Below are 12,395 nucleotides of genomic sequence, written 5' to 3' on the forward strand. Positions count from 1 at the left end.
CCAAAATGTGACAGGAGCAAATGGTCTGAATTAAAATCAATCTAATGACTACCAAAATCCCACTACATTAATATTAATATACAACATTATACCTGAACCTCATGCAGTGAAATGGCCAGAGATCACAACAACACTAAAGCCTTAACCCCCTATTACTGCCCAATGCATCTCACATAATCAGCCTTGAGGCTTTTCTAGGGCTCATTTTTGTTCTTACTTAGGCCGCTCCGGGAGTGCGATGCTGATACGGCATACGCCTCTGCTGCTGTCCAAGCGCATTGTCTTAGCTTCGGCTTCTCCACGTCGTTTTGAGCTGTTTCAAAGAATGGTAACTTTTTTCTCCGTCTTCGCTTTGTTTCGTATGCTCCTCCCCTGGCAGGGGCTCAAGGTGGAGGTAATTCCATCCACGTTTGAGGAGACATTGGACAAGCTGCAATATGCGACTCCTGGAGGTGAGAAAATATTTTTGTAGCGCTTTGGTTACAAGCACTGTGACAGATTATGCTGCGGAAACCGCCACTCACAAAGCCATTGAAGTTTCTAGGAGATTGATACAAGTAAGAACAGAAAAGTGTCACTATTCCTGGAGTTCTAATTGAGTTCTTTCGTTTTTCAGCTCGAGAGCCAGAGGAACGTGGATTTAATCGTTGGAGCTGACACAGTCGTGGAGCTTGACGTAAGAAATCAATTTCTTTTTCTCATTCCTGGCGTGAGACGCTGTGTAGGGAATGATTCTGGAGAAGCCTCGCGATGAGAAAGACGCCTTTCGAATGCTGTCCCTGTTGAGCGGTACGTCTATCGTTTTGCAACTCACACAAAAACGGAGGCTTTTCCACAGGCCGACAACACAAAGTTTACACGGGAGTTGTCATCCTCCTGCCGCATGCCACAGGTTCTCTAGATTTGCTTCCCTATCTATGGCCTCGTTTCAATCCAGGTTTCTAGATCCCACGCTCGGACAGGCACCATTGTTACGATCATTCTACGAGGAGACTGCTGTAAAATAAGTTAGGGTGCTCTCGAGCTCTCAAAGTTTTTCCCTCTTCTTACTGAAGGTGGAGTTTGGTAATCTGGACGAGGCTACCATCACAGCATACATCGCGACCGGGGAGCCCATGGACAAAGCTGGCTCTTATGGCATCCAGGTTCCTTTGTCTTTATCCTCTTCGCAATTCATTCAATGCCTTGCAGGACGCGGGCGCCTCACTCGTCAAGTCCGTCAATGGATGCTTCTACAACGTCGTTGGCTTCCCAATCCACCGGTGAGTAGTCTCTACGCCTCCTCCCCTTGCGTAGATGTTCATAAAATCAGTGCGTTTGCAGGTTTTGTCTGGAGTTGGAGAGTCTCATCGGGAGCGGAATGCTCCGGGAGAACAATCCAGCACCGACAGAGCTCTGAAATTTGCCTGCCACTAAATATCTAGAGAAAGACGAGACGAGGCGGCTTCTCGCTCCGCCCCGTTTCGGTGCAAGAAGCTCTCTCAAAACTCTAGATGAGATGAAAGGGTGGCCATGCTATCTCTTCGGCAAAAAGATTTTTTTTTTTGTGTGTTTTTGCTCAAATGGTTTTCTCGTTTTGTGTAGACGAAAGATATCATCGCTCGTCATGCATACAATGCCGCGTCGGCTTCTGCTTCCCGGCTGGACTCTTCCTCCTTTGGATTTTTCCCCAGCTCGCTCAATTCCCAGCGAAAATCTCGTCACATTTAACCACAGTTCACCGTGGTCGGATCTAATCACTATCTAGATTACCTGTTTCGTGCTCTTGACCACTGGCTTGATCGTCATATCCGAGCGCTGCCGCCGCCTTGGTGTCGCCCTGGGCATCCGTGTCCAGCCCCGCCATTGAGAGATGCGCTGCTCCAAGCCCCTGCGCGGCACAATCATCGCACTGGCGCCACTGTTGGTGGCGCCGCTGGGGCCTGGGCGGCGCTCTTGGATAGCCGGCAGCTTCCAGTTGTCGGTGAGAGGATCGATCATTAAGTATACCCCTTGGGAAGAGGCATCGATGGAGGAAGGAGAGGAGTTCGTCTCTAGACACACACAAATAAATTGTATGTTGTGTACTTTATGTAAGTTCATGTGCGAAACCTTTTACATAAGATAAAATTCCCACTAAATGTATGTGCAAATCAAATAAAAAACATTACAAAAATAAAAATTTAAATATGGCATTCATAGTGTACTAGACTTTATGAACAGTAGTTCTAAAGTTAAAACATAAATTTATAACACAGTTTTGTTTAAAACTTCAAAGAGTAGAATAGTTTTTGGATTGTTTGGTCATAATATATACAATAGCAAACAAACAATTCCAATTCTGCTGAGCTTGTCTGTATTATTCTTCATCAATATTGTTCTATTTTTAATCATTTAAAAGTGCACTCCTTTTCTTAAAACAAATCTTTTATCCACTCAAATATACCAAATAAGTTGCTTTGAGATGTTAGAGCTTTAAAAAAATGGAACACCTTCCAACCTTATCTAAACTTGTAATTTATGAACCTCAGAATAGCTACTTTAGTGCTGATCCTCTCTCCATATTTATTGTCCTTGCAACTACAACTTAGTTCATATGTTGCAACATTGTGTGTTCTTACCTCTTAGCCTTGTGCTAAGATATCTCATTGGCTTTTTAGAACATGTGTTAAGCCAAAAATTGCATCGCATCAATTGAAGTGTAGTGAAAGGTTGAATCTATTTTGATCTACCATGATCTCAATGGAGTTCACTCTCATATATGGATACCTGTATCCAACTTGATCTTCTTTCTTGAATCTTCTCATGACTTACATGATACAAATACATTAAACTAAATAATATTCTAGTGTCACTTTGGAGAATGGATTTTATTTAAGTTTTGTAATGTTATTATATTGATATAATTACAAAAAATAATGTTAGTTTTACTGAAAAAAAATTGTCTTCTATGTCATCAGTAATTATGGATTAGGTTTATAGTAATTTTTTAAAAAGCCAGATATAGTGTAATATAATAAACCATATATTGAAAGTCAGATTGTGTTCCAATTTTATAATAATGCTTTAGAAAGAGAATCATATTATCATATACATCAAAAACCATATTGAGTGTCAATTTCGTAACAATGTTTGAGAAAATCATGGTTTAGTATATTAGATATTGTAAACCATATCCTTATATCTTATCTTTCAATATAGATAACATTTTTGTTTATATATCTAATGTAAATTGTAAAATAGATATGTGAGTGTATAGAATACAAAAATATACATATCTAATTAACCTAAAACCCAAGATTATATACAAAAGTAAGTGGTCTGGATTGATGAAATATATATATACATTCTCAATATCCCTTAGGGACTAGTACAAACATTGGGATGTCCCACCCTATTTAATTGCACCCACTAAAACCATCCTCCATCCTCTCTGGCTTTCCTTGCATTTCAAGTAGAGTGTGTTAGAGCTAAATTGTTATAAACAGCTTTTTCCACCATACAATCTTTTGTAAGTGATTAAATTTTCTATTTTATTTTAGTCACTTAATTATATATTTGAACATTTGAAAGAGTCTTATTCACAACCTCCATATATTTTATTCATGACTTAAGGACATGTTAGCTTTGTGAATGGCATCTATGACATTCAGCCTTTACACTTGGTCTAAGTGCTCTATGTGTTCAATCCCATGACAAACACCCAAATGTACCACTAATATATCAATTTGTTATGCTAAAGTTATATTCATTCACCTCACCTTTGTATTGTAGGTAGTCCAAAACCACCCATACCATAGTCTCATCTCCCCAAAGATTGGGTGATCCATTTATAAATGGTTATCCCATAACCACACCTTAGCATCCTTAAAATGCCCAGAGATATGTGAAACACTTTTCCCTAATATCCCTTTTTTGGTTCTTATTAAGTCCCTTTTCATCAAAGGTTGTATTTGCCAACATTGTTATTAGGTTAGAGTTTAAAAGCCTAATTACTAAGTCTTATTAACCTCTAGACTTTCTTTGCCATGTGACTATATCCTTAGTCACTATACAAGAGGATTGCTCTTCTTCTTTTCTACAGTTTGAGACTTTGGGACAACATTTTGAAACACCGTGGCCTAACACAAGTTTCATGGGTACTCCTTAGGTGATTTAGCTATGTGGCTAAAGTAAAGTTCTAATATGCTATACCAAATATTCCACCCAAATTTAAATTGGGAGCATTGACTATTTGATCTCTTAAAGGAGCTAAAGTTAGTTTTTAAACACTTCATTAAGTTACTCTATTTAATTGTTTATATTTATTCTAGCTTTGAACTCTTCAATAGTTATATAATCACCCATTACATAAGTTAAACCTCCCCTTACTATCTTTTTGGAGCTCACCAAACCCCCTAATGTTTGGGAAATGATCACTTTGGGCTTTCACCCTTGGATTTGGACTTAAACTTTAATTCATACCCAATCTCAATCTTAGTCTCGGTCTTGGTCCTGCTCTTGGCTTTGGTCTTGGTATTAATCTCAGTCTCAGTCTTGATCTTGGTTTTGATCTTGAACTTGATCTCAGTCCCTATCTCGGACTCCTTAGACTTGGTCTTGACACTTCCATGTGTCATAACACTTGTCATGTATCAGTTCTACCAATGATATTAGTGTACTTGTCTCACCAACCCCATAAAGAAAATTAGCTGACCACAAAGGACATGTCTGTATTTGTCACCAGCTGGCAACAAACATACATGTATCACCAACAAAGAACATGTGGCCTTCAATGTCTGTAGCTGGCAACAAACGTGCATGCCATCGTTTTGGTAGCCATTTGGATCATTTATAAAGGAAGTCAGTATTTGCTTACTTCCCTCTATACATGTGTGTGCGAATTTCTGTGTGCAGAAGTGTGTGAAGGAAGAATAGATCCTAGTGTAACGTGATATGGCTGGGAGGTGTAATCAAGGAAAGGGTGAGATGGATGTAGAGGAAGCCAGTGATGAAATGGCTGCAGAAGAGAGCTCTGTGGTCACCCACGAAGAAGAGAAGTCTATTGCTGACGAAGAAAAAGGTGCAAGGTCTGTAACTGCAGTCGTGGTGGCAGGACTGGGGCTTGGATCTTCGGTTATCAACAGTATCCTGAATGGGCTGGGTTCAGTACAACGCAAGATTGTAATCTCGTTTGCCAACAATACTGGCCATCAGCTCACAGCTATAGGTGTATATTTCTTTTCTGGAACAGCTGACAATGGACTCCCTGGTGCTATTCCTGATAAATCCACACTCGGCTTTGGAGCTCGCAAGACAAGTGGTCCTGTGGCGAGAGGCACTGTTGGGGTTATCACACATTATCTTTCAGCCGAAAATCGGACAGCCGCAATCATGTGGAGTGTCCCGTTTGACTACAACTTATATTCCAACTGGTGGAACTTTGAATTGCGAAATGGGAGAGTTTCCCCCTCAAGGAGCTTGTTCAACGATCTCTATTACACAGATTCTGCAATTAAGGGTGATAGCAACTTTGTCTCTCGCTTTACTAATGGACGGAAGTTTGAGGGGTCTATGGGACACTCTGGCACTCCAGTTCTGGATATAACACTACATTGAAATATTTTGAAGAGAAAGAGGAATATATCAACTACAAAACAAAACAAAAAAATGTATTAACTAAATATAATATATAATATTTTATTAGGTAGTTTATTTTGGTCATCGGCAAGGGGAGGAGGCGTGGAGACTACTCACCGGTGGATTGGGAAGCCAACGACGTTGTAGAACCATCCATTGACGGACTTGACATGAGGCGCCCACGTCCTGCAAGGCATTGAATGAATTACGAAGGGATAAGAACCTGGATGCCGTAACAGCCAGCTTTGTCCATGGGCTCCCCGGTCGCGATGTATGCTGTGATGGTAGCCTCGTCCAGATTACCAAACTCCTTCAGTAAGAAGAGGGGAAAACTTGAGAGCTCGAGAGCATGCTAACTTATTTTACAGCAGTCTCTCATAGAATGATCTTAACAATGGTGCCTGTCCGAGCGCGAGATCGAGAAACCTGGATTGAAACGAGGGCCCTACAGAGATAGGGAAGCAAATCTAGAGAACCTGTGGCATGCGGCAGGAGAATCGCAACTCCTGTGTAAACTTTGTGTTGTTGGCCTGTGGAAACTCCGTTTTTGTGTGAGTTGCAAAACGATAGACAGGCGCCTTTCTCATTGAGGCTTCTCCACAATCATTCCCTACACAGCGTCTCACGCCAGGGATGAGAAAAAGAAAAGACATTTCTTACGTGAAGCTCCACGACGTTGTCAGCTCCAACGATTAAATCCACGTTCCTCTGGCTCTCGAGCTGAAAAACGAAAGAACTCAACTAGAACCCCAGGAATAGTGACAAGATGACGCTTTTCTGTTCTTACTTGTATCAATCTCCTAGAAACTTCAATGGTTTTGTGAGTGGCGGTCTCCGCAGCATAATCTGTCACAGTGCTTGTAAGCAAAGCGCTACAAAAATATTTTCTCACATCAGCAGTGGCATATGCCGGATTCCCAGAGTCGCCATCGGCAGCAATTATGAACTTCTTTTTTGTTTCTTCAGGGTTTTCTCCAAGAAGTGTCAACCGTTTGCCTCAATAGTGGCATAGATCATTTACCTGTGTCAAAAGTAATCAGTGCGTTTGCAGGTTTTGTCTGGAGTTGGAGAGTCTCATCGGGAGTGGAATGCTCCACAGAGCTCTGAAATTTGCCTGCCACTAAATATCTAGAGAAAGACGAGACGAGGCGGCTTCTCGCTCCGCCCCGTCTCGGTGCAAGAAAACTCTAGGGGTGGCCATGGCAAATGTTTTTTTTTTTTTTTTTTTTTGCTCAAATTCTCGTTTTTGTGTAGACGACTGGGCTCTTCCTCCTTTGCATTTTTCCCCAGCTCGCTCAATTCCCAGAGAAAATCTCGTCGGGAATGCCCTACATACAGGATTCACAGTTCGCAGTGATCGGATCCAATCACTATCTGGATTACCTGTTTCGTGCTCCGCCGCCGCCTTGGTGTTGCCCTGGGCATAGCCCCGCCATTGAAAGATGCGCTGCTCCAAGCCCCTGGCGCCATTGTTGGTGGCGCCGCTGGGGTCTGGCCGGCGCTCCCGTTTGACTACAACTTATATTCCAAGTGGAGGAACTTTGAAATTGCTAAATGGGAGAGTTTCCCCCTCAAGGAGCTTGTAGAACGATCTCTAGTTTTCTGCAATTAAGGGTAGATCCATGCCACTGTTGTTGAGACCTCGCAACCGTTGACACTACTTGATCTAATACCCTGAAGAAACAAAAAGAAGTTTAAGAAAGAAATGTAGTGGTTTTGCAAAACCTTGTCGGGTCCGATCGTCTTACATGAACTCCCATGGCGAGCAACGTCAAGGTTTCTGATTATGTGAGATCTCGCCATGGGAGTATTATAATCGGAAAACTCAAAATCAATGTGTGAGATTCATGGCAGCTTCAATCTGGGGCGCTTAAAACAGAATAAATGGATTAATTTAAAGAAACACTGGAGAAGCTATAATATGCGACTCCTGGAGAGATGTAGCGCTTTGCTTACAAGCATTGACAGATTGTCGCCACTCACAAAGCCATTGAAGTTTCTAGGAGATTGATAATCAGATACGTGGAGCTTGACGTAAGAAATCCCTTTTCTTTTTCTCAACCCTGGCGTGAGATGCTGTGTAGGGAATGATTCTGCCTTTCGAATACTCCCTGTTGAGCGGTATGTCTATCGTTTTGCAACACGGAGGCTTTTCCACAGGCACACAAAGTTACACGGGAGTTGTGATCCTCCTGCCGCATGCCACAGGTTCTCTAGATTTGCTTCCCTATCTCTGTCGGGGCCCTGTTTCAATCAAGATTTCTAGATCCCACGCTTGGACAGCCACCATTGTTACGATCATTCTACGAGGAGACTGCTGTAAAATAAGTTAGTTTGCTCTCGAGCTCTCAAGTTTTCCCCTCGACGGTGGAGTTTGGTAATCTGTACGAGGCTACCATCCATCGCGACCAGGGAGCCCATGGACAAAGCTGGCTCTTATCCAGGTTCCTTTGTCTTTTCATTCCTCCTCGCAGTTAATTCAATGCCGTGCAGGACGCGGGCGCCTCACTCGTCATCGTTGGCCACCGGTAAGTCTCTCCACGCCTCCTTCCCTTGCGTAGATCTTCATACAATCAGTGCGTTTGCAGGTTTTGTCTGGAGCTGGAGAGTCTCATCCGGAGTGGAATGCTCCGGGAGAAGAATCCAGCATCGACAGAGCTCTGAAATTTGCCTGCCACTAAATATCTAGAGACAGGCGAGACGAGGCAACCAGCTCTCTAAGGGTGTTGAAAGGGTGGCGATGCTATCCCTTTCGCCGGGGACGGGAGGGTTATTGTTGTGACGAAAGATATCGTCTCTCGTCATGCATACAACGCCTCGTCGTCTGCTTCCAGGCGCTTGAATTCGTGGCCTGGCATTGGCTTTTTGGACTTGCTTGCAGCACACTGCAGAATCTTAGAGAAAGTCCACACCACGCAATAATGGAGAATATGGGCATGATTCTGTGCAAGACAAAAACAAGGATTCAGCTTCGGCAGCAGCAGCAGTAGGTAGCAACAGGAGCAGAGCAGAATCACAAGAGGAGTTGCCCACCGACTCCTTTTTACCATTCATTTCATGAAGAATTCATTCTTTCCTGTGATTTTTCTGATTTAAGTCTTTTTTGTTGAGAGAGAGAGAAAAAGAGAGAAAACACTTATTGTTTTATCATCCGACGAACAAAACTGAAATTCTTCTTGCTGCTGCTTGCTGCCTCCTGCCTCTCTCGCCAAACATTTTTTTTTCCCTCTTCCTCCTCCTTCCTTGCCTAGTCTCTTCTTGCGGCCGTGCGTTCAAGCTCAACAACGGTAAATTTATCCTCACCTACATATTGTTCTTCCATGCTGCTGCTGCTGCTATTTACACTGCCTGACTGACTGACTGGCGCGTTTGCCTCCCTGGCTCCCACTCCCAAGCTTTTTGTTTTGGCTCTCTTTGTCCTCACTCTCGCCATTAAATACACCGAAGTTATTCCCCTCCTACTTTCCTGGAGAGCGAGCGAGCGAGCGAGCAAGTGAGAGAGCATTTGAATCCATCCTGAACACCACCACCATCCTTGCTGCTGCTTCCTTCTTCTTCAGCTTCCCTGATCATCGTCGTTACCAATCAATCATCCTCCGTCAGTCCTCCAGTCCAAGTCCTCCTCTTCGTCGTCCTGCACTTAACTATCTTCTCTAGCTCTTTTTTTTTTCTTTCTTTTCTTTTGGCGTCTTTTTCTTCTTCCCCCCGTCCCGCAACACCGTCTACTAGCTAGCCGCCGATATGGTATCTGTTGTCTTGTCTGTGAGAGATCAAGTTTGAGTTGGCCGTCTCGTCGTCAGTTTTCATAGCTTGTTGACAGTGTGAGCGAGCTCTGGCTGGTGCTGATCGGTGGTGCCGACACCTGCGCATGCGGCTGCTGCTGCTGCTGCTGTGGCTGTTGCTGTGACGCGTTGGCAGCACCGTCCTCTTCGCCACCACCAGCGCCAGCGCCACCAGCGCCACCAGCGCCACTCCCGCACATCACCTGTTGCCCGCAGAGCATGTTAGACGAATCCAAACCGGTCTCGCCAATGCCGTGATGGCTGCAGTCGAACGAAACCATCATGTTGTTCTGGGTCGAGTCATTGCCAGCTCCACCTCTGGAGAAGTTAGAATCGGATATCGCCTCTTGTTGCTGCAAGAAACCGATTCACACGTAAGAATTTAAGCGTCCAACGCTGTAGACGAAGATACCAAAAGAAACAAGAGTTATACGTACGCCGGGGTAGAAGCTTGGGTTTTGCTCCGAGTTTCTGTAAGCGTTCCACACGGGTTGCATCTCCGTGGAATCAAACACGAGCGACTCTTTGTGCTCCTCCTCCTGCTGCTGTGGGATCAAGTCCGCCTTCTCCTCCTTGTAGATTGTTGGCTGTGTCTCCATCTCCTCGTAGTAGAGAGGGAACATCTTAGCCTCTGACATCATGGCTTGCTGCATCCCAAACGGGGACTTCAGCTGCTGGACTTGATTCATTCTCATCTGATTTGTATATGCTTGCGACATCGAGGAGCTGGGAGAGCTGGCATCTCCATTGTCCCTGCACAAAGGAGAACAAGAGCATTCGATTCGACTGACAGATAAACGTCACAAAATACCTTCTCTGGGGAAAGAAACTGAGCTCATTGTACTGCGAAGCACTGTCAGACCAAGAGGATGGAATCTGAACATCTCCCATCGACCCGTTAGGAGCCATCATAGGATACATCTATGAAAAACAAGTTAAGATGAAAGAGAGAACAAAAAAAACGCAACGGAATGTCCAACGAACTACACACACCTGTTGCAGTTGACCATAAGGTACCACTTGATTCTATAAATGGGAAAGGTTAAAATGGTGAAGACAGAAGCATAAAAACAAACGGGTACCTGCATCATGCCTCCCATACCATGGTTTTGCAGCTCTTGCTGTTGTCAGCAGCTTGAGAAGTTTAGAAAAAGAGAGAAATTTACGGCAGAACACAGACCTTGCGTGTGCGTATCTTCTGTAGTGTAGATTTCAGGCACTCTTCGAGCTGCAAAAGCTCCTCGATCCCGAGACCTCCAATGTCGCCTTCGAAAAAACTGCAGTCAAGATTACACAAGTCAACAAAGAGACGAGCCGGAGAACAATAGCCGCCGTACCGCAATCTTGTGCGCAGAGCCTCGTTCTCAAACTGAATCTTGGAGACATCCCTGTAGTGAGCCTGAAGAGGCGCAGGTGTAGCAAGCACAGAGATGAGAATCATAAAACACTCACCACCAGGCTCTCGTAGTTTGAGTTGCTGCAACAGTGGAATTAGCAAAGCTGGATTGGAATTAAATTCATTAAATTAGGATTACCTTGTCTCCCCGTTAGTTATCTCAGATCCGCTTGGATAAGATCGTCGAATTTTGTTAATGATCTGTTACCGTGAACATACAGTTAAAACATCAATATCGCCAGTACACCGACTTACTTCTTCAGAGTCAAGCCGCCTACATGACAACAAAAGAAAACCACACGGAACAGCATTAGAGTCATAAAAGAATGCACGGAAGAAGGAGAGCTGCGAGAGACCTTTTTGTCCTTTCATTTTCAGGAAGGGAAATAAAGCGCAGGATTATCTCCTCAATCCTGTAGTTCAATCATTGCACATATAAAAAAGAACCTCAGAAACGAAAGACGATGGGAGGTGAATTTAGCAGCCAAAGGATAATCGATCGGGAAAGTAAGAAGGAAAAAGGAAGCCGAGCAAAAAAGGTGAAGAAAACGAACCACAGGAGCCTCTCTCGCTTACCTCCCGTCATTGGGATGAATACTCAGCTTCCCAGCCGGAGAGAACATGATCAAGGCAACATCAGTGTCGCACAGCGTGGAGAGCTCGAAGGCTTTCTTCATCAGCCCATTCCTTCGCTTGGAGTAAGTCACCTGGCGTGCCTGGTGGTTCTCGATCTTTTTTATTTCCAGCTTCACCCGACCCATTGTTTCTGTTCTCTGGCAACCGTCAACCATTTGACATTAATGTCGTGCCCGTCAATTGAGAGCGCATCCGCTCGGTGAGTGAGCTGAACTTTTACCTTGGGATGGGCCTCTCCAATCTGGGACTCGACACACTGCAAACACAGCCATTGCTACGCTTGTATAAAGGCAAGAAAGAAAAAACGAAAAGAAGGAAGGAAAAAAAGACACAGTACCTTACAAGATCTAAACTTGCAGTGCCGATCCAAGCCCCGATCAAAGCTACTCTCCTCCTCTAAGTTCTTCCCTATCCGGATTTTCCTGTCGCGATCCTTTTGGCGCGGGGCCCGTCTTCGGTGTTGCCAGGTGCGATCGCCGACCTGTCCTTGTTCCTAGAGCTAATCACTTCCAGGCAGTGTCAATGCGAGCTGTCCTCCTCCTCATCTTCCATGAGCGGCGCCGCAAGATCAAGAACTACAATCGCATGCCAGCCGCTCCAAGACGACTGCTGCTCATTGGCAACGATCCCGCGCTCCCAATTCTGCCCGATTCGACCTTTCTTTTTCGATATTTCGGGCCTGCCAAGCACACAAGAGCCGAGCTGCTAGAGAATGACAAACCCCGGCATTGAAATATCGATTCTTGGCGGGGCGAATCCAGCGCCGGCGCGAGCGCCTCACACCGCCATAGCTGCCGCAGCTCGTGGAGGCGCCCGCGATCGATCTTCTTCCCGGGGCACGCTGCTGAGGTGTCGGCGCCTCGACCGGAAGAACACACACACAAGAGAAGAAAAAAAATGAGAGAGGAGAAAATTAATCGACCTACACAGGCAAACCAAAGCAAAACCAAATGGGATGAAATGGAGAAAAAGCCCCCTCTTAA

The 12,395-nt window shown here is 44.5% G+C and overlaps 3 protein-coding genes and 1 long non-coding RNA gene across 6 annotated transcripts; 2 read left to right on the forward strand and 2 right to left on the reverse strand.

The window, feature by feature from the left end:
• Positions 1-212: 212 nt before the first annotated feature.
• Positions 213-6,791, forward strand: LOC9643492 (N-acetylserotonin O-methyltransferase-like protein). 2 transcript variants are annotated; one of them, XM_024668581.1, is made up of 11 exons: positions 213-328; positions 380-452; positions 499-557; positions 617-676; positions 726-789; positions 839-892; positions 946-998; positions 1,056-1,145; positions 1,192-1,262; positions 1,324-1,400; positions 6,707-6,791. In XM_024668581.1, the coding sequence occupies exons 1-10, from the start codon at positions 239-241 to the stop codon at positions 1,397-1,399; spliced, it is 690 nt and encodes a 229-aa protein (XP_024524349.1). In that variant the 5' UTR covers positions 213-238; the 3' UTR covers position 1,400; positions 6,707-6,791. The 2 variants fall into 2 exon arrangements, with proteins under 2 accessions (XP_024524349.1, XP_002963282.2); XM_002963236.2 differs by lacking the exon at positions 6,707-6,791 and having other exon boundaries at positions 1,324-1,758.
• Positions 4,915-5,577, forward strand: LOC9643493 (DELTA-actitoxin-Afr1a). The gene has a single exon (XM_002963237.2). It carries the CDS (start codon positions 4,915-4,917, stop codon positions 5,575-5,577), a length of 663 nt encoding a protein of 220 aa, XP_002963283.2.
• Positions 6,213-6,579, reverse strand: LOC9643494. Its single transcript, XR_002991628.1, has 3 exons — positions 6,491-6,579; positions 6,386-6,444; positions 6,213-6,318 (listed from the first exon to the last, which is right to left on the reverse strand). It is a non-coding gene; the product is annotated as an uncharacterized LOC9643494 (long non-coding RNA).
• A 1,927-nt stretch (positions 6,792-8,718) lies between the features above and the next one.
• On the reverse strand, positions 8,719-12,299 carry LOC9655224 (MADS-box transcription factor 6). 2 transcript variants are annotated; one of them, XM_024668298.1, is made up of 14 exons: positions 11,750-12,299; positions 11,633-11,668; positions 11,353-11,549; positions 11,133-11,189; positions 11,032-11,050; positions 10,916-10,977; positions 10,833-10,857; positions 10,718-10,779; positions 10,561-10,657; positions 10,463-10,501; positions 10,374-10,406; positions 10,192-10,301; positions 9,818-10,133; positions 9,278-9,733 (listed from the first exon to the last, which is right to left on the reverse strand). In XM_024668298.1, exons 3-14 carry the CDS (start codon positions 11,535-11,537, stop codon positions 9,395-9,397), a joined length of 1,344 nt encoding a protein of 447 aa, XP_024524066.1. In that variant the 5' UTR covers positions 11,538-11,549; positions 11,633-11,668; positions 11,750-12,299; the 3' UTR covers positions 9,278-9,394. The 2 variants fall into 2 exon arrangements, with proteins under 2 accessions (XP_024524067.1, XP_024524066.1); XM_024668299.1 differs by having other exon boundaries at positions 8,719-9,733; positions 11,353-11,668.
• Between the last annotated feature and the right edge of the window lie 96 nt (positions 12,300-12,395).

This window comes from Selaginella moellendorffii, unplaced genomic scaffold (assembly GCF_000143415.4).
Source record: "Selaginella moellendorffii unplaced genomic scaffold, v1.0 SELMOscaffold_3, whole genome shotgun sequence".
NCBI classification, from domain to species: Eukaryota; Viridiplantae; Streptophyta; class Lycopodiopsida; order Selaginellales; family Selaginellaceae; genus Selaginella; species Selaginella moellendorffii.

What these genes read in the sequence shown, in the direction of transcription:
- LOC9643493 (XM_002963237.2), top strand. Translation starts at nt 4,915, where the DNA reads ATGGCTGGGAGGTGTAATCAAGGAAAGGGTGAGATGGATGTAGAGGAA.
- LOC9655224 (XM_024668299.1), bottom strand. Translation starts at nt 11,567, where the DNA reads ATGGTTGACGGTTGCCAGAGAACAGAAACAATGGGTCGGGTGAAGCTG. An exon ending in ATAACTAACGGGGAGACAAG is followed by an intron (nt 10,858 to 10,915) that starts GTAATCCTAATT and finishes CCACTGTTGCAG; the next exon opens with CAACTCAAACTACGAGAGCC. An exon ending in ACCCAAGCTTCTACCCCGGC is followed by an intron (nt 9,734 to 9,817) that starts GTACGTATAACT and finishes GGTTTCTTGCAG; the next exon opens with CAACAAGAGGCGATATCCGA.
- LOC9643492 (XM_024668581.1), top strand. Translation starts at nt 239, where the DNA reads ATGCTGATACGGCATACGCCTCTGCTGCTGTCCAAGCGCATTGTCTTA. An exon ending in CCTCCTGCCGCATGCCACAG is followed by an intron (nt 893 to 945) that starts GTTCTCTAGATT and finishes CCAGGTTTCTAG; the next exon opens with ATCCCACGCTCGGACAGGCA. An exon ending in CATTCTACGAGGAGACTGCT is followed by an intron (nt 999 to 1,055) that starts GTAAAATAAGTT and finishes TTCTTACTGAAG; the next exon opens with GTGGAGTTTGGTAATCTGGA.